We start from the raw sequence: 26,352 nt of genomic DNA on the forward strand, positions 1-26,352 counted from the left end.
GCTGGTGCCCTCCCCTTCCCTGGGGGTCTTCAAGAGAAGGTTAGATAGGCATCTAGCTGGGGTCATCTAAACCCAGCACTCTTTCCTGCCTATGCAGGGGGTCGGACTCTATGATCTATTGAGGTCCCTTCCGACCCTAACATCTATGAATCTATGAATCAACAAGGATCTAAGTGTGGGCACAACATTTACAAGTCAGACAAATGCCCATTCCTCGTGGCTGCTGTCATTGGAGTCAGAAATGACCCTGTGATTTTTATTCCTCATTTTACCTTCTCTGACTTTATGAGGAAACAATCAATGTAGTCACGAGGTGAGGCTGGATCCAGAGTACGCTTATGAAATTCCACTGTTTCTCGGATAAAGTTCTTCAGTTTCTCACACTCAGTGAGGACTCTACTGTGTACTCCAGGCAAATAACACATGATGCCAGGAAAGATACCGTACAGCTGTGAAGAGAAGAAGTCTGAAATTTGCCATATAATCAGAGCATATCTCCAGTTCTACCCCCAAAGTGTTGAGGTTGCTCTTGATTATTGTCCTCTCATTCAGAATTATGCTTGCTTCCACCCCTGATCCATAAACTCAAACAGCCATTAAAAGTGCAGGCTCTTCATCTCAACAACCACTTGCAAACATCCTAGCCCTGTATTCTACAGCAGCAACTGATTCACAACTGATTCACAGATTCAGGGGTGGAAAATCCCAACTCAGGACAGAACATGAAAATGCTCAGTTCTTAGCAGCTGGTCAAGTCCCACCAACTGCTGTCTGAATTAAAAAGACTTCCCAGGATGTCCGTTAGGCTCTCACTTGATGGAAGGACTGTTTGGATCAGTCCCTAATATGCAACCAGACTTTCACTAAGATAAGGAAAGTTTGCACTGACTTCCCTACATGCTGAATAGAGAGACAGATTCAGAACGCAGAGATGTCCCCATGAGTTGAGAGTGGTGTGGCACATACCTTTGCAATGGGAGAGTTAAAATAATTGATGTAATTTGTTATAGTGTCCAAAAGCTCCAGGAAGGCTTTGTCTTTGTAGTTGAAACGGCTCCCAAATACAACAGAACATATCACATTGGATACAGCATGTATGAGGGTCATCTTTGGCTCAAAAAGCTCCCCTGCATCATCCAAGGAGACCAGGAAAAATATAATGGTGTCAAACATATCATGCATCTCTGCTTCATGTATAGCCATGTTCCTCCCAGTCCCCTTTAAACAAATATACGGCCTTCCTATACCCTTCCCCTTTTTAACTCATCTCTGTGGTAACCCATAGTTTAAAAAAATGCCATGACAAAAAACCCCCGTCCAGTAGCTTTTAATGAACTGAGTTTTACTTCCTACTATAATTAAATGTTCCCTGCCCTGGCAGGCTTTATAATGGGCACAAAGATATCCTTTCTCTTCCACCACCAGGATCCTTAGGCCTACCATCCCATACTATCATGAGCTGGTATCCAGGCAGCCTCCCTCTTGCAGGCATCCACGAGGCCCATTTCTTATGTCTGGATCTTCAAAGCAAACCTGCTCCTCTCCTCCCAGGGAGGAAAGAAGGAACCCATCAACCATCCCAGAACTGATCAATGTGTGGTATATGTAGGTGTTTAACTCCTGCCTCTGCACTTAGTGTACATTTCTAAGCACTCTCACTGTGAAGGGCTGGGACACCATTTTTATTGTCAGAATGCATATAAATTGTGCTGTTTCTCTCATAAAGACTTCAGTCTTATATCACATTAAAGGAACAACCAAAAGGGACTAATCTGAGAGAAAATATTGGTCCACTCTTTAGATATGGGCAATGTGCATGTTACCTGTGCCACCTCCCAAAAGCTCCTTACAGGGTCCTGAGTGCTCCCAGAGTTTTGAAGGCAAAAGCCTTCAGCAATTGGTACTATTGGGCAATATGTTTTTTCTTCCCTTTTTCCTGTGGATGTTAGCTTCAGCTTTCTTTTCCATTGATCCTTCTGTAAGAGTTCCCCAAGTCCGCTGATATTTAGCTGAGAGCTTTGGTATCTAACCCCAGTCCTTCCAGCTGCATCTAGCCTCTCTCTGGCCAAAATCAGTGACACTGCAACTAGTCTATGTAAGCAATTTAAAGTAGGGAATAGTAGCTAAAAGCCTGACTCAAAGCACTGTAGTCTTTCTATCAGGTTTTCAAGTCGGCCCACAGCAGTCTATAACTGCAGCAGAAGTAAGTCACTGTTCCTGTGAAGGTCTATCACATCAACCTTTATTAGGTATTTTTTGCAACAATTGTTGGACCATGATGCTACTCTGTATCTTATTTGCACCACTGTATTGAAATAAATAGGATTCAAATGACCTTTCGTGTCTGCCACAGCCTCCACCAGGAAATGAGCCTCTTTCTGTATTCGCTCTGACATTGTTCTCTTGCCCATCCCAAACTCCCGCAACGTAGTGAGTGTGAACCTGCGGAGTTCTCGCCATGTCAAATCGCTGTTGGGGTCAATCTCTGTAAAGACACAGCCAGGAAGCTCACACTGTACCAAAACTCATATCGGATTATTGGAAAGAGAGAGGTCTACACTTCTGCTTCCAGAAATGTTTACTTGCAGAAGATCATTTGGGTGCAAAACATTTTGTGTGTGTTGGACCAGATAGAACGTGGTCCCTGGTAAACCAGGACAAAAGAGCCGAAACTCAACCTGTGTGGAAGTCTGTTTGGGTCTGTAGTTGTTTCATTTCCTCAGTGCCTCCAGTTTTAGGTGGCCTGTGCTTTTATGTCATAGCTGAGAAAGTAGAGCGTCCCTGTACAGTCAAACAATGTTCTTTTTCTTTTGTTTTTGTTTTTTGGGTTTTGGGGGGTTTTTTGTTTTTTTAGCGTATTTACAGTACAGACAGGTTTTTAAAATTCACTTCTCAAAAACTTGGGGAAAAGACTGTAAAGAACCTAAGCTGCCCCTGGCTGCAGACTGCTGCTGCTCCCTCATGGGCTGCTCATATTTATAGCCATCCTACTCCAGGGGCTGAGCACGGGACACAGAGCACCAGGCATACCACATGTCCAGCCGAGCTGGAAGAGTTGGGCCTAGCCAACTCAGGGCCCATTAAAAAGACTGCAAGCTGCCCTGCGACAGGCACCTAGGTGAGGTGCTGCTGAAGCTTGATGCCACTCATGAGTGCTCTTTGGCAGAGTCAGAGAGGTGGATGTTGGGAATACTGTGTTGCTTATTATTCAAAGTCTAAACAATAACAATGTGTTTCATTGGCTGGGGTGGGGAGGGAGGCAACCCTTCAGTGTGTAAAGCAGGGGAGTGGGAGCAGGTAGGAGGAAGAGAAATATTTGGAGGATGGGAGAGAGAGAAAAAGAAATGTTACTTCCTTTTATGGATGAAGCGTACTAGAGGGGACCCCCAGGTGCAACTAGCCTGAGTTGCACCTGGCTGCCTGCTCCAGCTCCCTGAGCTGCAGGGATCAGGGTTTTCTGTTTCATATGGAAAAAACAGGGGAAAAAAACATGGATATTTCCGTTTCCCGTGGAAAATAAATCAGTGAAAACCCACAAAAGGTGAATGGATTTGAAATGACGGAATTTGGGGTGAGGAGTTTGGTTGTATCTTTGTGTTTTAATATTTTATTCCATTTCTAGAACTTTTGTCATATATTGTAAGCTGCCTTGAGTCCGTGTGGGGTGTAGAAATCTGATAAATAAATACAATAAGTAAAACATTGGCTCATTTTATCTCCTGTGAAATGAAATCATTTCCTAGGGCTAGTGTCCTAACCATTGAGCCATACCATCAAGCCATCATTTTTTGTCCTCAGCTTTCAGGAATTATCAGATCTTAGCACCTCAAATGTGTGATACATTAAGTAATAACATAATCAGGAAGACAGACACAAATACCTTCTTCCATCAATCTCCGTGGAAAGGGTAGGTCAGGGCGCCCACCAAATTCTTCAGCATGACCCACCAGAGCATCTTTCATCACTTCATACCCACAGAGCACCACAGCTGGCTTTGATCCCAGCCACACAGTGAATACTGGTCCATATTTCTTGATAAACTGGGGGCAAATCACAGAGATGATGAGATTTGCTTGCCAAAAATAATCTGCTCTTAGAGCACAGATCTCCCCCTGAGCCATGAACCTGAGTTTAAGAGGGTAGGCTGCTGAGGAAGAGCTAAGAGAGCATAAAGCTTGTAACAAGTAAAACTTTAATGGAGGGGTATCCACTAAGGGTTAATCTCTGCATTATTTACGTACTGGGGTTAATGGTTTGGCACAGAAATAAGTGCTGAGGTGACCCCTATGCATTTGAACTGACCAAATCACCAAATTGAAATGCCTCAGCTGTTGAAATAAAGCCACCTTTACATATCAGTCTGGAATATTCATTGCATATATTCATAAAGATATCCTGAATAAGGGAGGGCCAAATCATCAGTACCTGCCTTACTATTTCCTCTGCTGCCCAGAAGAGTTCTCTCACTACTGTTGGGAGTGTGTGTTTGGTGGAAACTCTAAATCAGGCCTGCTTGCCAGAGGCATTTTGATGCACTGAGCCTTATACGATTCCCCTTCTGCTCTAAACTAAGAACTTTCCTGGTCTCTCCCAACAACAGGAACTTCAGACAACCCTTCAAGAGGCCCCTTACCTTCGGATAATGCTTACGCAGGGGGAAGACATCTGTCTGCCATAGGTTCCCCAAAACGGGCCACGGTGCTGGTCCTGCAGGGAGTTGGGCTCTTTTCCTGTTAATTTCCAAGACCAAGTAGCACAGGACAAAAATAAGGAGAAGAAGAATCAGGATCCCTGTTGTCCCAGCATCCATTCTTGTCTGTCACCTTGGGGGAAGGATGGCAAAGGAACTTTATTACAATAGTTAGGAAGCCCAGAATGAAATCTGTAGCTAACTGCCTCTTGTTCTCTCCTTCCATTAATCTCCTTCCGCAAAGCGCTGAGAGGTCAAAGTCCTGGGGTTAATGATTTCTTATTTCTGGTCAATGACCACATCAGAAGTTAACATTTTATTTCCACCCACCCTACCCCTGTCTGACCTGGGAGATCTAGGATTTTGAGAAGGGGCTGCAGACGGTGTGCTGCATTATCACATAGATAATGCAGCTTCCTGGGGAAGCTCTTTGAGAAGATCATCAAGGAGCACATTTGTGATGGGCCGGCATCTGAGATGATGCTCAGGGGCAATCAGCATGGATTTATTAGGGGCAGGTCATGTCAGACCAACCTGATTGCCTTTTATGATCAGGTCACAAAGGCCATGGATGCAGGTGTAAAAGCAGAGGGTGTTCAAGGCTTGGCATGTGATGGCTGTGAGAAGAGATGTTCCCATCAAAAAAAGAGGTTACCCATCCCTAGGCCTCACAACTTCTTCAGTTTTATGCTGCATGAGGATCCAAAGTCCTTAATTCAGCAGTGCCTGCAGAGCCAGGGAAGAGTTAACTTGGCTCTTGGCAGTGACACCTTGTACCTCCCCTAGCAGTGGGGGGCTGACATAGGAACTCCTGACCCTGCTCTGAGTGATGGGAGCCTTGATCCACACTCCCCTCCATTCTGGACCCCCTGCTCCATTACAGCACCATCTTTTACTAAGCACCCAGGGCTCAGGCTCCAACCACCCATCCTTAGGTAAGCTATAGGGAAGAAAAATCAAAGGAGTGTGTGACCACACCACTGAACTCCCCCCACCCCCACCCAATCCATCCCTACCTATCTCTCAGATTGTGCCTGTGATGGCTATGTGTGTTGTAGGGCTTGCTACCACTGCCCTGAGTTCATTTACCTACAGGAGGTGACAGGGTGGACCTCAGCTGTGGATCACCCGGTCTGCCAAGAAGTTGGGCTTACATTTTCTCTCCTGCCACGACTTTGATGAAATATATTCCCAGGAGGCACTGCCTGCCATGATCCTGCCTGGTCTTGATCCCAGTTTCTTCTGTTGGGCTTCAAACCTCCCCTTTACCCCAGCCTAGCCTCTCCAGATGGTACTCACAACATCCTTCTGCAGCCAGGTCACAGTGCTATGTATTGTGGTCTTATTTGGCCCTCTACCCTAGGGTGACCTTTGGTCTTGATTAGGTACACCCTTCCAGGGCTGATCTTGGCCTGTGCTCAAATATCAAAAGGCAAAAAAAAAAACCAACCCAAGGAAAACCCAGGCTGCTCTCAGCCTCTTTGTCGGGCTCAGTCCATGTCCCCCTTTACCCAGGATCAGGTTCTCAAAATCCCAATCACAAAGATCAAGAAAATCCCTTAGTCTAGTCTTTGTTATGTGCCGGCCTGCCCTGCACCCCTGTGAATATTCACAGTCTCCTTGGGGTCTCCCCCATGTGCAGGACGGCTCTACCTGTGACCGTAATTTCTCTCAGGCCCCTCCTCCGGATCCTCTGTTGAAAACTCTGCTCCAGAGATTATCACAGGCCTTGTGGACTCCCTCTCTCCGGCTCCTCAGCTGCAGCTCCCCTCCGGAGATTATCACCAGCCCCATGCCTGCAGGCCTCTGCCTACCTCCTGCCCAGGATCATTCCTGCCCTGTTCCGCAGCCCTTGCCTGTGGGACGCTCAGCTGCTCCCCTCTCCCTGCAGACTGCAGGGGACTGACCCCCCTCTGCCCCCGGAAATACCTCTGGGCAGCCTCCTTCCTCCAATCCTGAGTGAGATGCTGCTCTGGAAGTGTGATGGGTATTTTCCTTCCCTTCCGGTCTATGACTTCCGGTCAGTGCCCTTTCTATTTATTCTTATCTGTCAAATCTCATGTATTGTTTGCCAGACTCTGATCCTGGAACAGGATCCTTGAGGGCAGTGCCCGCTGGGTTGCTAGTGCTTAACTCATTTAAGATCAAGGCCTACAAGGAAGTTTTTTCACAGGAAAATTTCAATCTTGCTGACATTTTTTGATTTTGAAGCAAAATGTTTTCTTTTGGACAGTGTCAACAGACAAAACTGTTGCAATGATCACATTCCCATAGTTAGCTACACCTGTGATCCCACCATGGCTGCTTCAAGGGCACCTACTCAGATCTCAGGGCTTTTACCATCACCCTTCTCAGGTGGAGACAGATAGCCCTCTCCCTCCTGACCAGGAATTGGGGGTCTGGTTCCATGCAATTCATTACAATCAACCTGGCAAGTAACTTTTGCTCAGCACCTGCTATTCTGACTTCTCTCTCACAGGGATATTGCCTGACTTAACCAGTGAGCAATGATTCATGGATTTCCACAAACCTCAGGACATTTTTTTTCCATGTCAAAAAAGCATATTATAGCACAATAAATGGTCTACATTTTGAGTTGGCAATCTTTCCCCAGCAGCAGGCTGAATTAACACAGCTCAGTCTTGAAGTGGGCCAGAGGCAGAAGTTGGTAAATATTCTGTCACTAGATGGTGCATTCTCACCCAAACTTAGTTAGCAAAACTTACTAATGGAAGCCCTAGGTTGCCAACCCCAGTCATAATATACTAGTCAGGATACTAGTTATTAAAGATTACTGCTACCAGCCTTACGAGACAAGAGTTTACTGTCAAAAGTTGGTGGAAGGGCTGAGGAAACAGGCAAAACCCCTTGGCGGGGCATTCTCTTGTGCTGGGACAGAAATGAGCCATTAGTCCATCCCCCCGAGAGCGCTGGGGCAAGCTTGCCTGGAGTAAACTGAAACACTCCCCTCCTCGCCCCTCAACACCCTGTGCTTTATGACAACTTAACAGGGAAAGTCATCAACCCAGTACACGTGGCCTGGCAGGACTTCACCTACCTCCACAATGGCTTTGGGATGGGCTCTGTCTAATAGATGCATGTTGCCTCCTACAGGTAACAGAGCGGGATCCCAAGAGCAGATCTTACCTCTCCTTGAGTAGCAACAAGATGTGTTGTACCGCCTGGCACAACCCTGACTTCAAGTCCTTTCACGTGCTGGCTTCTCACACAATAAACAAGAGCAGTACAGTTTCCATGGCCCTACCAATCTGCTGCAGATAAAGGGACCCAACCTTTTAAGTCAGGATTTTATGTCTCACCCAAATGTATTGTGGTAGATGGTTTCTTCCAGTGCTACAGGAGATTTTTCTGTCTAATCTCTGCAGCCAGAGTATCGCTTTCCATAGAAGAGTCAAATAGAGAAACGAGATTTGTAGAGCTCTAAAGCAATTGCTTGGTTGCCTTGTGAACTGCTTTGTCTCGGTTGCCAGTTGTGAAGAGTTGCAATCCAACCAATTTCCCCCTGCCAAGATAGAGCTGAAACGACAGCTGAGAACACTTGTTTCTCAGAGGAAAACCGACAGTGAACCACTCATCATACTGCAGAACAAAAGGCGAAAAGACATGACCTTTAGGACATTGGCATCTGCTGTTCTGTTCCAGTCTCCCAATCGTCCCCCTGGGTGGGTCATGAACACACATTACAGCTTGTCTTCTTCGCTGTGCTTGAGGGGGTCCTTCAGCCATGGCATTTTTAAAGCAAAATAAGCACACTGAATACTTAGCCTTCTGCAGCTTGCAGGTCCCTCTGGGAGGGAAGATCTGGAGTAGGCTTTCCAAAATGACACTAAATCTCTTAGGAAAACAAGCTTTATTTGCAGATTTAAGTACAGATGAAAATCACCTAAAAGAAAGTGTGTTGGTCCAGCCTGTTACCTTAACACCAAGGTGACTCAACCAGAACCGCATATAGCAAGAGACACTGTACCCTGGAGAGATTGCAGTGTAAATACACCACACAGGCTGGGTGAGGAGTAGCAAATCTCACTGTCCCCATGGTTCAGGTAGGGAATTGAGTATTAATGGTAGGTGAGATGACTTGTCCAGGGTCACACAGGGAGTATGTAGCAGGGCCAGAACTAGACCCCAGCTTCCAAAATCTCTGGCACTGCTTTCTCTTCTAGAGCGTCTATTACCTAAAATTCATGTGGAAAGGATCTGGTTTTCTTTTCCATAATTAAAAGGCAAATTCCAGACTTTGGTCCTGAATCAGTCTAGTTAATGCCTGAAGGAAACAGTGTAAGGAAGGGAGGGAAATGCTGTGTTTCCTGTAGCAGCATTCATACTGTTGCTGTGCAGTACAAGATGTGTATAATGGAGAACACATTGTGTGTTGTTTCACTTCTAGGCTTGGTGTTGAAATCAATGGTGATACTCCACTGTAAGGAAGAAGAAGATAGCACCAAGGATCTTGTTAGTCCTGGACTAGACTAGGCTGTAATGGATGGGCTGGAATCATACCTGAGGTTCTGCTACTTATGCTGCAGACATTATTTCAGCTCACCACCACAGGCTTATCTGAAAAAGTTTTTCTTAATCTCTAACCTAAATTTCCCCTGCTGAATCTTAAGGCCATTGCTCCTAATCCTGTTCCCTACAGACACGGAGAAAAGCCCATCTCCATCTTCTTTGTAATCACCCTTCAAGTATTTGAAGACTGTTACCAAATCCCCCTGCCCCAGTCTTCTCTTCTCCTGACTAAATAACCCTAGCTCTTTCAGTGTCTCCTCACAAATCTTGTTTCCTAGGCCCTTAATCATTTTTGTCGCTCTTTGCTGGACTCTTTCACACTTCTTTAAGTGTGGGGCCCAAAACTGGCCACAGGACGCTGGGTGAGGCCTCACCAGTGCTGAATAGAGTGGCAGAACCATTTCCCTTGATTTACAAGTGACACTGATCACTTCCAAAGCCCTCCCTGCTCTTTCCCTCTCCCTTTCCCTAAGGCAGTCACAGCTTACTCTCTCCCACCCTTTCTCTTTCCTCCCTCCTCTATGGCAAATGCTGTTTTTACCTTCTCTTTGCCCCATCCCACCCCACATTGGCAACACAGTCCCTCCCCTCTTTTTTTCCCCTCTCTCCTCTTGGATGGCAGTGGTGGCCCGTAGTTTATGGCCCCTGGCAAGCACCCAGCACACCATTCTAATACACTAGCTCCATTGGGGTGACTTGGTGGCAGCCTATAAGTACATCGGGGTGTGCTTCAGGAACTGGGAGAACGTCTGTTCACCAGGCCACCCCAAGGGAAGACAAGGTCTAATGGTCACAAACTGCTGGAAGACCATTTTAGACTGGACATAAGGAAAAACTTATTTACCGTCCAAGTCTCCAGAGTGTGGAATAGACTCCCCCCAGAAGTGGTGCAAGCACCTACTCTGGATACCTTTAAGAAACACTTGGATGCTTATCTTGCTGGGATGACCTGACCCCAGCTGACTTCCTGCCCCTGGGGCAGGGGGCTGGACCCGATGATCTCATGAGGTCCCTTCCAGCCCTAATGTCTATGGAATCTATGAAATCACTAGAGAGAGCAGCAATTTAGCTCAGGGATTTTGGTAAGGGCCTCCTTGCCAGCATAAGAGCTGTGGTCACTTGAGTTAGGATAAATGGTGGGGTTCCTAGGGCAACATAATCCTGAGGGTGTCAGGTTTGACCTAGAAACCACTACACATAGCCCAAGCAAAAGTCTCTGTTCTGTAACTAATGCCCAACTGCAATGATAAGGAGAAGACAGTCTTAGATAAAGGAGACTTGAAAACAAAAACAGAATTAGTGGAGTAGGGCAAAGAGCTGATTTAAATATTAAGATTCACACCCCTAGGTGGGGAGAAAGTATGCTAATGAAACATACATGTATGGAAATGAGATACATGGCTAAAACACAGGTATAGAGACATGCTCAGTAAAGAACTCCTTGCGTCACTCCCTTATAACCAATTAGCAAACAAGAATGCTTATGAAGGTCCAATACTGCTGTACAAAAGATGCTCATAATTAAGACTCTGTGTGCTTGTTACGTGAAATTATTCCGCTTGCACCTTGTATTGCTAGCAATAAATCTTTATACTTTCACCCCTGGTATCTTTATTGGCTTTTGCATACCGGGCACGATCCCAGACTTGAGCTGGGGCTCAACAAGGGTGGGAGATGGATCTGTCTGACCTTTGGACTCTACCTACCCAGGTCAAGATGCTGCATGAGCTGCAGTGGAGGAGGGAAGGGGCCAGTGCTAGAATGCATTGCCCCACAAGTTTCACACATCTGTGAGAGGGGGACAGAGATAATGACAAGACCCAGTGGGGATATGATTCTACCTAGTGATTCTCTTTGATTTGCTGGTATTAGTTGCTGGCTTTCTCAAATGTACAAATGTCCCTCCCAAGATGCATTTGTTTTTTTTAAACCCTGTGACTCAGTGCTTTCAAGTGGGAAGTGTTATCCATCAAAGGAACCAAGCTGAAGTAATGCAGTTTCCCATTTTCTGGTGAGGGCACTAGCTGGTATGATTTACTGCCATTTTGGTGATAACTGCATTTTGAAGAAAGCTTGCAATACCAATCATAAAGTGATTGCTTAGTAAACTGCTTTTAGTAAAACATTAACTCCATTGTGAAACTGCTTCTTTGATAGGCAGAGTTCAGATAGATCCAGAACTAACTCACAAACCCAAAATTCATCAGATCCCACTTTTATTGGCACATACACTTGACTCCGCTAACATGTCAGGATCATGCTTTTTCATTATTATAACAGTTTTGAATGATAGATAGTCTGAATGTCAAAATTAAACACAATGCTTTTTAAAATATTATCAAGGGTTATAATTAACATACTAGGATAAACAAAAAGTATTTTGAATTTTAAGAGCTCAAAAAAATAGCAAATGGAGCAAAAAAATCTTTACACTTACAATGATTGTAAAGTTTTGGATTTGACCTCTGAAATTACAGTTTGCTATAAGTAACTCCCCTTCATCTTTAATCTGTAAAATAGACTTAGTTAAAGGAATTGTCCAGTATGCAAAGGAGAACATTTTTTTTTTTTTAATTTCATCAGAAAACTTGGGGCCAGAAATCTGCCTTTATACTCGGGTATAAACAGATGAAGAGCAGCTCTATTAGTATCGTTAGAGTTATGCCAGTCTAAGAGGTCAGAACAAAACCCAATTTGCTTTTAGGAAAAAGATAATTCATTCTATTAGGGCATCCAGAAAAGAAATTAAATGAATACCTCATTTCAGGCACTCAAAAGAAGATTTTCAAAAGCAGAAATGACTGTTAGGCATCTCAATTCCCATTGATTTTCACTGGGAGTTAGGCGCCTCTATGCCATTTGTGCCTTGGAATATCTGACTAATGAATAGTCCAAACTGTTGTTTATGGATTCAATTTAGAAATCACAAGGTATAGTATGTGGCCCAAATTATATCAGAAATGCTGAATACTCTGTATATATTGTACCACTGAAACTTTGTGAAGTGATCTGGTAATGGTCTTCTTAGTGCAGATTTTCCTGTGATGGCTATTGGAGAGGGTTGTTTTTTCCCCACAGCTTCACAGAGAACCTGGAGCATATACCCAGGTAATCTCTTATTTCATTTCAGGAACAGCCTGTGAGATCTTCCTGCCAATACAATCCTAGAAAGGTATAAAATAGACTTCCACAGACATCAGGAAAACAAGGACACATCACATCAACATCATTAATAGAGATGGATAAATTTTTTCAGTCGAATATATTCTTTAGCCAAAAAAGTTTTTCTTGACCAAAAACTACAGTTTTGAATTCCGGTCAATTTCATTGAATTGTTTATGAAAGAAAATGTTTGATTTTCAAATTTTCAAACATGAAAATCAAACATGAAAATGTTTGATTTTCAATGTTTGATTCTCAAAACCCCCCAGACTGAACTCCCTCTGCTCCCTTTCCCCCGCTCCCATTCTGAAAATGGAGACAGGGTGGGAGCTCTGCCAGATACAAGTTACAAAAGCCTACATTTTGTAACCTCTTTATCTGATACCACCTGCAGTGAGGGGTCAGACTTTCACGCAATCGCCCATTTTTTAAGCTGTTTGCAGCTATGCACTGGTGTTTGGTCATGAGTATTATCTGCTTTCTGTGGCTAGATCAGGTGAAAATTGTCACTTGTGTCTGCACTCTCTTTTTCCATCACTTTGCTAGCTCGAGTGGGTAGCATGATTATAAAGGAAGTTGCAGTTTATTTAGTAAAGTAGCCACATCTTATTGTCACTACATATGGGAGCCGATCTGAAGGAGAAGAAGCCACTTTCTGCAGTTACCTTTTAGAGTAGCCCTATAACTTTAGGAAGGTGGGAAACAGGAATAGGCTACAGAGAAACTTTTCACGTACATAATCTCTATTTACACAGCTCACTAAGCATGGCCTTACTCAAAGGGCTAAGCATGATGGATCCTTTACACACCTGTACAGCACAGAGGCCAGGACAGCACTTGTGAGTGGTCCAATCCAGTATACCCAGTGGTTGTCCCAGTGAGTGGATATTAAAGCAGGACCAAAGGCCCGAGCTGGATTAAGGCAAGATCCAGAGATGGAGCCACTGAAAGTAGAAAGCAGAGACATGCATACGGTCCACAGGATTAAAAAACAAACAAACTCTGTTTAAACCAGGCTTGGAGGACCCATTCCTCTCTGTTTAAACCCTTGTCTTGCAGATAGTTGAGTGAAATCAATATTGCTGTCCCCTAGTGCTCAAATTTGAAGTCAGGTCTGGGGTTTTGGTAATATCTTTTACCGGGCCAATTTAAAGCTTGTCTAACATCTCTTCCAAATATTTAGTTGATCCCATAAAAGATGTTACCAAAAAACAAAAACAAAACCCTGACTTGCATACTCACTGGACCATCACAGCTACAACAATACTTCAACCCTTCTTAAAAAATCATATTTTTGTTTCCTGGAATTCAGCTTTTCAAAGTCACATTTTTCAAGCTCTATTTCAAAAGCAAAATGTAAGAGTCTTTCTTCATAGTTTCATAGTAGGTAGAGTCAGAAGGGACCTGAGCAGATCATCAAGTCCACCCCCCTGCCATGGCAGGAAAGAGTACTGGGGGCAAATGACCCTGGCAAGGTGGTCATCCAGCCTCCTTTTAAAGCCCCCCGGGGTAGGAGCCAGCACCACTTCTCTTGGACGTTGGTTCCAGATCCTAGCCGCCCTGACAGTGAAGTAGCGCCTCCGGATGTCTAGCCTGAATCTACCCTCTACCAGCTTGTGACCATTATTTCTAGTCACTCCCGGTAGTGCTCGGGGGAACAGGGCCTCCTCCCAGGCCCGCTGGTCCCCCCTGACTAGTTTGTAAACGGCCACTAGATCCCCCCTCAGCCTTCTCTTGTGGAGGCTGAACAGGTTCAGGGCCTGTTGCTGCTCCTCGTAGGGCCTGCCCTGCTGCCCCCTGATCATGCGGGTGGCCCTCCTCTGGACCCTCTCCATGATGTCCACGCCCCTCTTGAAGTGCGGCTCCCAGAACTGGACCCAGTACTCCAGCTGCGGCCTGACCAGTGCCGCATAGAGGGGGAGGATCACCTCCTTGGACCTGCTTGAGATGCATCTGTGGATGCATGACAAGGGGTGGTTGGCCTTCCTGACCGCGTCCCCACACTGTCGGCCCATGTTCATTTTGGCCTCAATAATGACTCCTAGATCCTTCTCTGCCTCTGCGCTGATGAGAAGGGAGTTCCCCAGCCTGTAGGTCTGCTGCTGGTTCTTCCTCCCCAGGTGCAGTACCCTCTTCCTTCTTTTTTTTTAAGCAAGTGAGTAAATAAATGAAAACTGGAAGGTTCTGTTATCATGACTCAAAAAAAGTAGCCCGATATTATGAAACAAAATAAGCTTGTGAGTGGTGGTAATACTGTGAAATCACCCAGCATACAGGGCGCCTATACATGAGCACAGAGGCTGCTCCGGTGTGCTGGAATTCCAGTGCGTCAGAGCAGATTCAGTCGAGTCTGCTGGAGCATGGCAACCGCCGCACTCCAGCAGCTTCCTGCATCTCGTGTATCAGTGTCCCTACAGTTAAAATGGCAGTGGGGATGCTTGAACTAAAACTCATTGAATGAGCTTTACTTCAAGGGCCCCCACTTCCATTTTTAAGCGTGGGGATGCTGATACAGGGAGCATGTGGTGCTTTAATTGAAGTGGCGCCCGCCCCGAACATGTGTATAAGTGCCCATTGTAGTGGGCACGCTGGCTGCGGCTTGGCTTGCGTGCAGCTTGCCAGCTTGAGCAGGATGCTGAGCCACTGGTGGAATTTCTTCCACCAATCAGAAGAGGGTGCCGGACGGCTATAAAAGAACAGCATGTTCGGCTGGGAGACCAGACTGTTAGCTAATAAAAACCTAGTCTGTGAGATCTTCCTGAGAAAGCCTAGGATTCTGGACTAGCCTAGAGACTGACATGACACCTCATTCAACGAGTGACAGAAGTCAAGTCTCTTGTCACTCATGAGTTACCTCCTTCAGCAACAACAGGTTATCCAGTTTGGATCATATCAAGAAACTGATTAACAGCCAGGAAAAACATACTAAATCAGGAGGAGACATCGATCACGTATGGAGAATGTCTCTTCCTGCATATAAACACGAGTTGGTCGCAAAAGAAATATTTACCATACTAATTAATCAAAGACAGACATTTCATATGGTTACACACCAGACAACTAAGAGTCTGCTTGAAACCATCCTGAATATAGCAAGATAAGCTGGAAGAGATACTTCATTTTTCCTTCGCAGATGTCCTAGCCTTGAACTCGCATCCTCTTGCATGATGCAGTTAGCATCAGTATTCTGTACTTTAACTTTTGTGAGTAGGCCCGAGCTTAGCATGAGTTTCAGAGTCATCAAGACCAGTGAGGGATGAGAAGAAGAGCAGAGCTGAGAAAAGCTCGGGAGACCTGCCCCAGCAGGCGATAGCTCTAGGCTCCTGAAGACGTCACTGGAGAAGCCACTGCCTCAGACCTGGGAGCAGGGAGAGCCTGCTCAGGCCCCACATGGTGTACACCCTGGCGCACAAAGCCTTGGCCCTGGGAGCGGTGAGAGACCGCTTGGGCCTCGTCAAAGGGCATCTGCCCTAAGGCGCTCTTGAAGCATCGCTAGTCCCTTTCCTCCCAAAGGGACACTGGGCCTGGGCCTAGAAAAGGTGGGCAGAGCCCCATCCCTCACCTCAACAGAAGACGGGGCCTTGGAGGTGCCCCGGGCTGGACCCCAGCCTATGAAGAAGGAACCCCCTGCGACACACCAGAGCAGCAGCCAGGTCCACAAGGGGGGAAAACAAGCCTACCTCATCCCTGCTCAGGACAACTGTGAGTTCAGGGAATAGGGGCTTCACAGGGGAGGGGCCGGATAAAAGGGACCTCCCAACCCCCCTCCTTTCAGAGAACCGGGTGGGAGGTGCACCTAATATTTTGTAAACTGGTTGCACTGTGTGAGTTATGTTATATTTTAGCTGGTAAAGAATTTTACGGTTGTTATTTTCATTGGAGTCTACTTTTCTTGTTGCTTAATTTGTTGAGCATTATATTGGGAATCTGATACTTACCTACTGGAGGCCTGCACGGGATCACCCTGTGGGCCTAGTGGCTTACCTTAAGGATCTCGGGGTCCTGGGTAAGGGGGTCACTCTCAAAGCATACTCCGTGCATCCCCATTCCCGACTACATTTATAAATATGCGTATGTATACGAGTGTATAGAGGGAGGGCTGTGGGGCTGTGCAGACGTCTCCCAGGGGACACAGGCCCCCAGATCTGCACACGGGATGACAGCATGCTGCTACTGCTGGCTGAGGTCAGCACCAGCACTGGGTTCTTCCCGGTGCAACACGTGCCGAGGGCTGGGAAGAACCTGGCACAGCCCTCCCAGGGGGCGCGGGCCCTCAGATCTGCATGTGGCATAACAGCAGGCTGCTGCTGCCAGCTGGGGCCAGTGGCAGCACCAGTCTTCTCCGCGCAGGCTGCGCCAAGCACTGATCCTAGCCAGCAGCAGCAGCCTGCTGTCATCCCACACGCAGATCTGGGGGCCTGTGTCCCCTGGGAAGAGTCTGGCCCATCCCCACAGCCCTCCCGGGGGGCACAGGCCCCTGGATCTGTGGACGGGATGACAGCATGCTGCCACTGCTGGCAAGTGACAAGAGTTTTGCTTTGAACAGTTTGAGGTGCAGTTTCCCAGAAACCCCTGCACCTATCTTCTTGAAACGTAGCAAGCTTCATGCCCTCAGAGGGGGCTATTATCCCTACAGCTTTTATCCAAATCAGGCAAAAAATGACAAAGTTATAGGCATTTTCATGATTCCCCATTATAGCCTATGGGCAAAATGTCGAAACGCGTTGAAACAGTGAAACAGTTTTGACAAAATTAAATGGAACAGTGCTTCGAAACAGCAAAACAAAACCACTGTCCATTTGAAATGGTGAAATGGAAGTCGAAACCAAACAGTGCTGTTTTGCCCTGTTATGTTGGCAGTAGGTGGCCAGTGGTGTCCCATAGGGTTTGGTTCCCAGTTCTGTGCATCTTTATCGACAATTTAGATGAGGATGTAGAAAGCACGCTGGCCAAACTTGTGGATGATACTAAGTTATGGAGAAAAGTGGTCATGCTAGGGGATTGGATGCAAATCCAAGAGGACCTAGATAAGCTGGAAAGGTGGGCAAAACGGAATCAGATGCAGGTCGATAAGGATAAATGCAGAGTGCTTTATCTGGGGAGAAGTAACCAGAGACATGAATATAGGTTTGAAGGAGATATCCTGGCCATGATGGCTAAAAGGAACCTCGGGGTTATGGTTGATCACAAGATGAACATGAGCCACAAATGCAATGCTGTTGTCAACTGAGGTAATAGCATTCTGGGATGCATTAGCCAGTGTCACAGGCAGGGCTAAGGGAGTGATACTTCCTCTCTACTTGGCACTGGTGAGACCCCAGCTGCAGTACTGTGTCCAGCTCTGGGCACTGCACTTCAAAAAAAGATGTGGAGAATCTTGAAAGGGTCCAGAGAAAGGCCACAAGAATAATTAGGGGCCTAGAGGACAAGCCTTATGAGGAAAGACTGTGGGATCTGCAGGCTGGTCAACCTGGGGAAGAGAAGACTAAGGGGGGACGAGGCTGGTCAGCCTGGGGAAGAGAAGACTAAGGGGGGACTTGGTGGCCATCTATAAGTATGTAAGGGGTGAATATTGGGAGCTGGGAGACAAACTGCTCACTAGGGCACCCCAGAAAAGGAAAAGGAGCAATGGCCATAAACTGTTAGAGGCTGGTTTCAGGGTGGATGTAAGGAAGAACTTCATTACAGTAAAGGTGACCAGAATCTGGAATAGACTTCCCAAGAAGGTGGTGCAGTCCCCAACCTTGCAAGTCTTCAAGAGGAGACTGGACAAACACCTTGCTGGGATCACTTGATCTCAGCAGTATTCCTGCCCAGAGCAGGGGGGTTGGACTCAGTGATCTTTCGGGTCCCTTCCAGCCCTTAATTTCTATATGATTCACTCCCCACAGATGAGCCACCCAAATTGCAATCCTCCAGAATCCCTGGATGCACTGCCAACCATTGCCAGTTCTGGCACCAAACCAACTCCTCCTTCTGCCTCTGGGGGTGTGTCCTTCCCACTCCCAGGGGTGCAAACCTGTGCAAACTGCCTGCAGAGTATATGCCAGGTAGCCATGTCACAGGGTACAGAGGGATCCAGGAGTGGACTCTAGGGAGGATGGGGGGAGAACAAGCTCTTCCCAGGGAGAACAAGGTGGATTGGGTGCCCATCAGCTGGGGCTTCCTTCCCAGGTCAAGGCCAGTGGCTTCCCCCAAAAGTGCCTTCCATCACTGCTCCCAGCTCCCACCTACCTTGGGAAGCATGACCAGCACCCCCGCACCTCAAAATCCCAGTTTATTAAAATATGAAACCTTCTTCAGTTCCTTCCTCTTAAATTCTTTTTATTGCTTTTTATTTTATCCTTCAGTGTCTGACTTCCTTCATTTCACTATCCTTCCCCCACTCCCTATTTCTTTTCCACCTCATATTTCATTACCCACTCCCATCCCATTTACTCTTCACCTCCCAGCTTTATGTTCTTTACCCCGCTTCCCCAATCGCTTGCATACCCCCACCTCGAACAGGGATAGAAGTCTGTCCTGGCTCACCAGCCATGTAAAAGCAACTCACACCTAGTCAGGCCCCTGCTTGCCAGCCCTCTAGTGGCAAGTCTTAGCTGTGCAGGTGGGGGAACAGTCAGAGAAGGTTTTTAGCCTTAAGGTCCAACTTCTCCAAACTTGAGCTAGCACTAATACCGATTGTATTTAAACAGCTCAAAGTACAATATATAGCAAGGCCCTTACCTGACTAGGATACCTGTGGCAAGGGCAAAGCCAATGCAGAATGGAGCCAGTGGAGTCTTGCTGTGCTCAGCCAGGCTTCCCATCAGGACAGCGAGGAGGAGGAGAAACGAGAGCGTCAGCTCTGCACAGACAGCCATCCCCACTGTGCTGCCGTCTTGCACCATGCAGCCCCCTCCAGTCCGGTTGAAGAAAATTGCTTCTGGCACCATGCTCTGTTCTCCACACCACATCCCAGAAAGGAGAGAAGGAAATACAAATAACAACAAAGGATACAACCAGACAAGGTTCTTTAGGTAAATCTAATATCTTTTATTAGACCAGCTCAAATAGTTGAAAAAATTCTTCTTTGCAAGCTTTCAGGTACAAATACCTTTTATCAGGCTGACAAAGGCTTTATCTGCAGATGCTTTCTCAGCCTGACAAAGGGTATTTGTACCCAAAAGCTTGCAAAGAAGTATTTCCAAACTATTTGAGTTGGTCTAAGAAGTGATATTGGATTTACCCAAAGAACCTTGTCTGCCTCTGTCCTTAGGCCAACACAGCTATGACCTATACCCCTGAAACAAAGGATACAAGGCACACTCTCCCAGGTGCTGTTCTGTTTGAATGGCTACTGTAGCCCTTTGCTTTTCAGGTTTGTAGGAGGGGGGGAAATCTAAACTTTAATAGTTAGGGCACTGGAAAGAACCAAGTACCCCATGCAGGCTGACTGGAGGGGTGTGCATTCCCCAAAACAAGGCTGGCTGCTGTTGTGTATGAATGAGAGCGCACAGGAAAGGCAAGGACTGCATGCTGGTGACAGTGTTGTGCCCTGCTATGAACAGCTGATAGTTAATGCCGTGTTAATACCAAGTGCATCTGCATGTGGAGGGGAGTGGAACAAGGAGGCCTGTAAGCTGGGAAGCTGTCTCCCTGTGATATGTTCTTGACCCTGTTCTGCTTTTTTCTAGAGCCATGTTGAACACGGAAAATAAAGCAGACACATCACAGTGAATTATTGGGTTCATTCACCAGCAGTTTTCAGGTACTTGGATTACTCTGCCCTCTGGTGTCCACATTGTGAACATGCTTTTGACCAAATGCCTCAGTGGACCAAAAGAAATGCAAAAATTTCGAACTTTTGGTTCAGAGATGATACCTTTTATTAGACCAACTAAGAAATCACAAAAAAAAATTGTCTTTTTCTGCAAGATTTTGGGCTCTCATGCTCTTCATCAGGCTCAGAGAAAATTAAAGATGGTAAAAAATCCCCATAGGTAGGAAATAAACTTCATTTTTGCACAGAGGAAGCTGAAGATGGAGCTCTGTCCCAAAGGTTTTACTCTTGTTGTCTGTATCATTTAACAAAACAGAGAGCAAGATCCTCCATTACCAGGGCAAAGGGGAGAGTCATTCTCAAGGCATCTGTAGCAAAGGCAAGCTCTGAACCAGCACTCCTAAGTCTCAAGTACTTACCAGAGTGCCTCCAGGCTGCCTGACTTCTAGTGTGATGTTCTTCCCTAGGTAATATTGTACTCTGTGTGCACATTGTGGCACCTTGGATACTGACCTTTGCTAAGGCAAATAAGATTGGGCACCACGGTGGAACTTGCATGGGGTGACATTGGAAGGTGCTTTTGAATAACCTTTCCTTCATAGCTCTTCTCTAAAGTCAGGAGCCAGCCCTGGATACCTCCATACCCTGCCAAATGCTTCCAGGGCCTGAGACCAGGGCTTGATGTGGGCGCTGTTCTCAGGACCTTCTGTCCCTGTGTGGATCCCAAGATGGTACAGTGTGGTCTCAGCATATCGCAGATAGAAATGCTCCGCTGGCATTCAGAGAGGCTCAGAGGATGCACTTCCATTCCACATTGCATCCACTCTATTACGTGTAAGCTGGGTGGCTCAGTTAAACTTGCTCTGCACAAGGCAGTGGAAGATGTAACATGGTTTATGCAATGTTTGCTGTGTTGGCCCTCTACACATGGCCTCACTGCCATAATAGGCTTTTTCAATCCTAGTTGCTGACCTACCTATCAAATCCAGTCACTCCCATTCCAAACCAGTTTTCAGTTGCTGAGCTCAGGATGGGGATATTCTGAGCCAGCTGTCCTGGATGGGTGCTGATGTGAAATTGGTTTTGCGCTGGACCAAGCACCTATGAGAAAGCCCACACTCTGAAAACTAGTTTTCCAAAGTGTTGGAAGTGGAACAAGGTTGCAATAGATAGGTATGGCCTGTATGTTTTATACATAAGACAATATGAGGTAATGCTATGGTGAATTCAGGCCTTCTTTGCTGGGACTGTGTGAAATTTTTGCTGGGACTGTGAGAAATTTTAAGACCCCAGATTTTGAGGATGATCAATTAAACAATTTTCATAATAGGTGCTGCTAAAGAGTCCATCCTGAGTCTCTCTTGCCTTGTACTTTGGTCCTGATTCTGGCTGCAGTTGAGCAGAGGAGGGGAAGAGAGAGCGAGGCAGTGGTGGCTGTTGAGCATTGCAGTGGACCCTGGAAGTGTCCAGGGATCACGGGCTGTTCAAATTGATGTTGCTTTGTAGCAGCCACGGAGCTGTCCAGCAGCCTGGAAATTCAGATCAGTGTACTCAAGCCACAGCTCTGCTCTTCCCTAAAAACCTTTCCTGTCCCTGGCCACACCTCCACCATCTTCCCTATTTCCTAGGTAGGAAGCAGGAGAGAATAAGACCATCCTGCTGTCCTTTTATCACTGAAGGATCCCCTTTCTGCTGGGTATAATCCTCAGGAGAGAAATCCACTAGTTTTACAACTGTTGTACATACCTGGAGTCAGCTTAAACCAGGCTCTATATAACCCAAATCAAAGCCTTTGTATTGTCATTTTTGCCTATACAAAGCAGGAGTATGAGAGTGGGGACTATAGCTCTCACTTTGTAAGACTGAAACCAGGACATAGGGGTGATCCATCCCTCCCATGGGTTATGCAGCTGGTGTTTTGATTTGTGTAGATATTGTGGCTGGGGGGAGGGAGGGGACACAACACGCTCTTTAGATGTTTGCTTGCCATGCTTTGTGACTTCTGTCTGCCAGCATTCATCTGTCTCACACACTTGATCTCCAGGAAATCTCTACAGAACAAGTCACTTGGCAGGGAAGGTTGTGGCTACATTTTGAAGTGAATGCTGGAACACACCAGGAAAGCAATTTTTAATTTCTGATTGCAATCAGCATTAGACTGGACACCTGTTTTCCAGAATTACATTACTTCAGCCCCAGAACAGAAATGTCATGTGACCCAGGCATCTCCTCCAAACAGTTCTTGTTTCAAAGGCTGCTCACAAACTAGCGACAGGTGAAGGATCTTGGAGAATCATTTCAGATGAGGATTAAATTACCCACTGTCATGGGGTGGCCTGCAGAAGACAACACCTCCTACCCTGTCACTAATCATCAGGCATCTCCTAAGTGATGGGCCTGTTTTCTTTTCTTAGAATTGGGAAGACTGTGACAGCACAAACACACAAGGTTTTCTACTGCTGTGCTGAAGAGCACAGCTCTCCAGGCCACACATTTAACAGATTATCAGCAAGGCATAAATAGGATGGAACATAACCTTCACAAGTACAGAGGTGAAGAGCAGATTGGCGATTCTGCATTGCTGCTGTCAATGCTACACCTGCATGCAGGAGATACCAGGGCAGGGGACTGGACCTGGTTTACCAGTTTGATTTATGTTGCCTTCTTTACTGAGAAATGAAACCCAAGGAGCTAAGGTTCTGCAGGTCTTGGTTGCTTTAGTAGTGACATGGCTGGCGCATTTCCCTGGTACTTACTTGGTCTCAAAACCATACCACTGGAGAGTTTGGGATTTCTCTCAAGTACCAAAGCACCTCAAACAACTTTGTTAAAGTATTTTCTGTGCTTTCCCTTCTCAAGCACTGGGATCTCCTTTCTGCGACACATCTGATCTTCCAGCTAGCAGCTATGCCAGTGTCTGCTTTTGTGCTTTCCACTTACCTTGGCCAAAAGAGCTCCTAGCATTCCTCCTGATAGCTGACACAGCCAATATGGGAGAAGGAGAAGTGGGGAAAGGCCTCCTGCAGCCAGAGCGGCCAGGGTAACAGCTGGGTTGAAATGGCCACCACTGCAAAAGGAAAGGGGTCAATTGTGCCCACACCAACCACGAGGCAGGATACTGAGTGACAGGGACACCTCCAGTAGGTTAGGATGCAGTGCCCTGAGCATGCAGAGCCTATGCATGGAGGTCTATGCCACTCTCAACATCCTGGTGATAGAAAACGGGTCCCTGACAGATACTTTTTGCCAGATCCTCAGACTAATTCATTCTGGATTTATGAGTAAATCCCCTCCCTTCCTTTCCCCTCTGAGAGCTTTTATCTCTTGGTCTCATGAGGTGAAATGTACTGGTTTGCAATCCATTATGGGTGAGGGGTACATCTAACCGTGAGTGACAAATTATAGTGAATAGCTCCTAGTGGTAGCGCTTGAAGCACTGATTTGTAATCTCCACTGAGGCTGCGGAGAATCGTCCTCCTAAGAGACGCGTATATAACTTGCAGGCAGATGGAACCAGGATGCCGACTGAAGCAGAACCTAGTCTCAGAGTAAGTCCTGAAAAAACACCGGCATCTTCCAGTTCTCCACAACCTACCCAAGCTCCAGCCCTTGACTTAGTCAGGGCCAAGAGCACCTTCCATGATTCCTGTTTAAGCTCCCTTCACCTAAAACTAGGAAGGCCTCCTGCTTTCTCTGGGATCAAAAGGTGGCTAACTATAATTTTCTGACTAACATTTCTAGGATTTAATGTGGAGTTATGCATCTTTCTGGGTGGGATAGGTTCACAATAGTGCACCACCTCCTTGTGGAGCAGTGAGTAGGTGCTAAGTGGACTCAGGTGTTGGACTGCAATCCTCTTTCTACTCTGATTAAGAGCCTGAAAAGACATGAGTGCAGAAGGTGAGTGGGTCTTCCTCCTGCTCGTTGATTATTGTGATCTGGTGTTCAGGCTGAGACAAAGACACATTACAAAAGTAGGTGCATTAACTGTTTTTTGCAGGCTGAACTATGGTTGCATGAAGCCCCCCTGAGTTTACGTAGGTGCTTCATAAGTGGAATAAGATCTGGCTATAGGTCACTGCAGGATCAGGGTCTAATAGAGCACAGACCGTTAAGTAGTGGTTCAGGTTTGATTACATAGCCTGATTTGACTTGATTATGGACTATGTCTATGTACCCATCCTACCTGCAGAAGAGGAGACAACTGCCCCATACCTTATTTTCCCCAAAACTGCTACCATGATCCCCAGCGAAAATCCATGAGCAAGAGCTGGCCCCATGGGCCCTGCCCCCTCAGGGTTGGTGATCACAGAAAGACACGCGGCTGCCACAAACAAGGTGCTGCCCATCAGCTCAGCCAGGCAGGGCTGGGCATACTTCTCAAAGATGGTCCGATCCTCTGGCTCTTTCCCAGGCTCTGCTTGGGCAAGGATGGAGGTTGCTCCTACATTCTCCATTTCTGTCTCCAATGAATATGTTTTGGTGAGAAGAACCATCCTTGGGACGTCTGGCACCTGAGATGATGCCTATTGGGGGAGAAGGAAAAAAGGTGTTATTTCCCCACTCTGACCAGCAGCATAGAGGACCTTACATTGGGAATGAACCCATCCATTGTAATCTATGTGTTTTTCCTGTTCTCCCCAGAGGGCCTTAGGAGGGGCCATGCCTCCCTTCTGCCCACAGTAGCAGAAAGGAGATAAAACAAAGACTGAAACAAAATGTGCTGAAGTGCTGAGCTTTCCTTTCCAATCACCTGTAACATGGAGTGATTTCTAGAAACACAGAACTGACTCATCGGGCACTTTTATACATGCTACGGGCAGTGTGGGGAGGGGAGAGGGGTGCTTTTATTAGCAAGTCATGCTAACTAAAAATGCCCGAGCAGCATATGTATCAGCGTCCCCACACTGAAAAATGGCAGTGGGGCACTTTGAACTAAAGCTCATCAAACGATTATTCGAGTCCACTCCAAAGTACTAGATTCCCAGTACATCGGAGCAGGCTCCCTGCACATGTATAGGAGCCCATCAAGTCCAGTCTCCACCTTTCACAAGCATCCACGCCAAAGAGTTTCCTTTATTAAACTGATCAAGCTCCATCCTAAAAGTAGTTAATTTTCGTGCTTGCCACTACTGTGATTAGGAATCTGTTCCAGAACCTCACAAAAACCATCTTCTAAATTGCAACTGAATTTACTCATGGCTGGTTTGTTCCTGTTTAATTTGGTTCTGTAGGTTAAATAGATCTTTCATCTGTTCTGCCATAACGAGGTTTCAGCTGGGATTGCAGTAGAAAACAAAGAAATATAGGGGACTGATTTTTTTGGTTGCACTAAACTCAATCTAAGCTGTTTGGCAGTGGAAAAAAAGCCTTACTGCCATGGAAACAGGCTCCTGAGCTCTCCACACAGGGGCTTTAGGGCTCTGTACTAGTCTTGCTCTCGGTCATTGGTGTCAGAGGCAGATAAAGGTGGCTGCAGAGAATTGTGGTTGTCCTTTGTTTTTAGAGGCTCATGGCAAATAGAGGGTGAGGTCTTGTCGACAAGCAAAAGCTGCATCAGAATGCCCTAAACCAGTTTAAACCAATGACATAGGGGGCCAGACAGGCTTCCTGTTGTTTCAGCATACAGAGGGCAAAGGTAGCTTCAAATCAACTTTAGCTTTCCTCCTTTTCCTTCCCCAAGTGCAGCAAGGATGTAGCCAAATACAGCACCCAGTAGTTACACGATTTTGTCCAGTGAGGACAGAATTTTCACTGTTTGTGGCCAGATGTCAATTTTTCAGCCACAGAAGTGTTTACTCTTGACAGTTATGACCCATTTGTAGTTTGGTACCCATACAATAGGGCTGTGCAAAGCTTCGGGTGGCGATTATATTCAGAAGAGATTTGGCCCGATTTGGTGGCCAAACCTCTGAATCCAAATCAAATCAGGGAACCAATTTAAAGGTCCGAATTGATTCAAAGCTCTCCGAATCTTCAGAAAAGATTCGGAGAGCTTTGATGATTCGGGCGGTCCCTGGTGGCTGTAGCAGGGAGCTGCAGCTGACTCAGAGCTGGTAAGTACTAGGGGTGGGGGAGGAGGGGTGTGGGGAGGGGACCATGGGAGGGCCCCTGCCAGCCCCTCTGGACCCCTGCCTGCTCCTCCACCCCAGCTCGGTACTTTATAAAAAATAGCCCTGGTGCTCACCCAGTGCTGCCAGGTGGGGGG

The 26,352-nt window shown here is 46.5% G+C and overlaps 2 protein-coding genes and 1 long non-coding RNA gene across 11 annotated transcripts in view; 1 reads left to right on the plus strand and 2 right to left on the minus strand.

Annotated features, from left to right (window-relative positions):
• Window positions 1-6,671, minus strand: part of LOC102372575 (cytochrome P450 2C5-like) — a 13,031-nt gene extending 6,360 nt beyond the window's left edge. The window contains exons 1-6 of one of the 8 annotated variants that reach the window (XM_014522945.2): window positions 6,620-6,671; window positions 4,634-4,823; window positions 3,881-4,040; window positions 2,336-2,485; window positions 967-1,127; window positions 273-449 (exon numbers count right to left, since the gene is read on the minus strand). In XM_014522945.2, the coding sequence (XP_014378431.1) occupies window positions 273-449; window positions 967-1,127; window positions 2,336-2,485; window positions 3,881-4,040; window positions 4,634-4,810 (825 nt within the window). In that variant the 5' untranslated portion in view covers window positions 4,811-4,823; window positions 6,620-6,671. The other 7 variants (XM_014522943.2, XM_014522944.2, XM_006030086.3 and 4 more) reach the window with 7 other exon arrangements.
• The window catches only part of LOC112551317, a 51,684-nt gene continuing 31,983 nt past the window's right edge, over window positions 6,652-26,352 (plus strand). The window contains exons 1-2 of one of the 2 annotated variants that reach the window (XR_003095607.1): window positions 6,652-6,710; window positions 20,059-20,132. This is a non-coding gene — a long non-coding RNA (uncharacterized LOC112551317). The remainder of the gene's footprint in view (window positions 6,711-20,058; window positions 20,133-26,352) is intronic. The other variant, XR_003095606.1, reaches the window with a different exon arrangement.
• Window positions 10,855-24,713, minus strand: LOC102374422 (aquaporin-8-like). Its single transcript, XM_025211654.1, has 5 exons — window positions 24,360-24,713; window positions 23,086-23,211; window positions 19,109-19,333; window positions 13,192-13,326; window positions 10,855-12,384 (listed from the first exon to the last, which is right to left on the minus strand). The coding sequence occupies exons 1-5, from the start codon at window positions 24,638-24,640 to the stop codon at window positions 12,342-12,344; spliced, it is 810 nt and encodes a 269-aa protein (XP_025067439.1). The 5' UTR covers window positions 24,641-24,713; the 3' UTR covers window positions 10,855-12,341.

The sequence above is a fragment of the Alligator sinensis genome, unplaced genomic scaffold, assembly GCF_000455745.1.
Source record: "Alligator sinensis unplaced genomic scaffold, ASM45574v1 scaffold584_1, whole genome shotgun sequence".
Lineage (NCBI taxonomy): Eukaryota > Metazoa > Chordata > Crocodylia > Alligatoridae > Alligator > Alligator sinensis.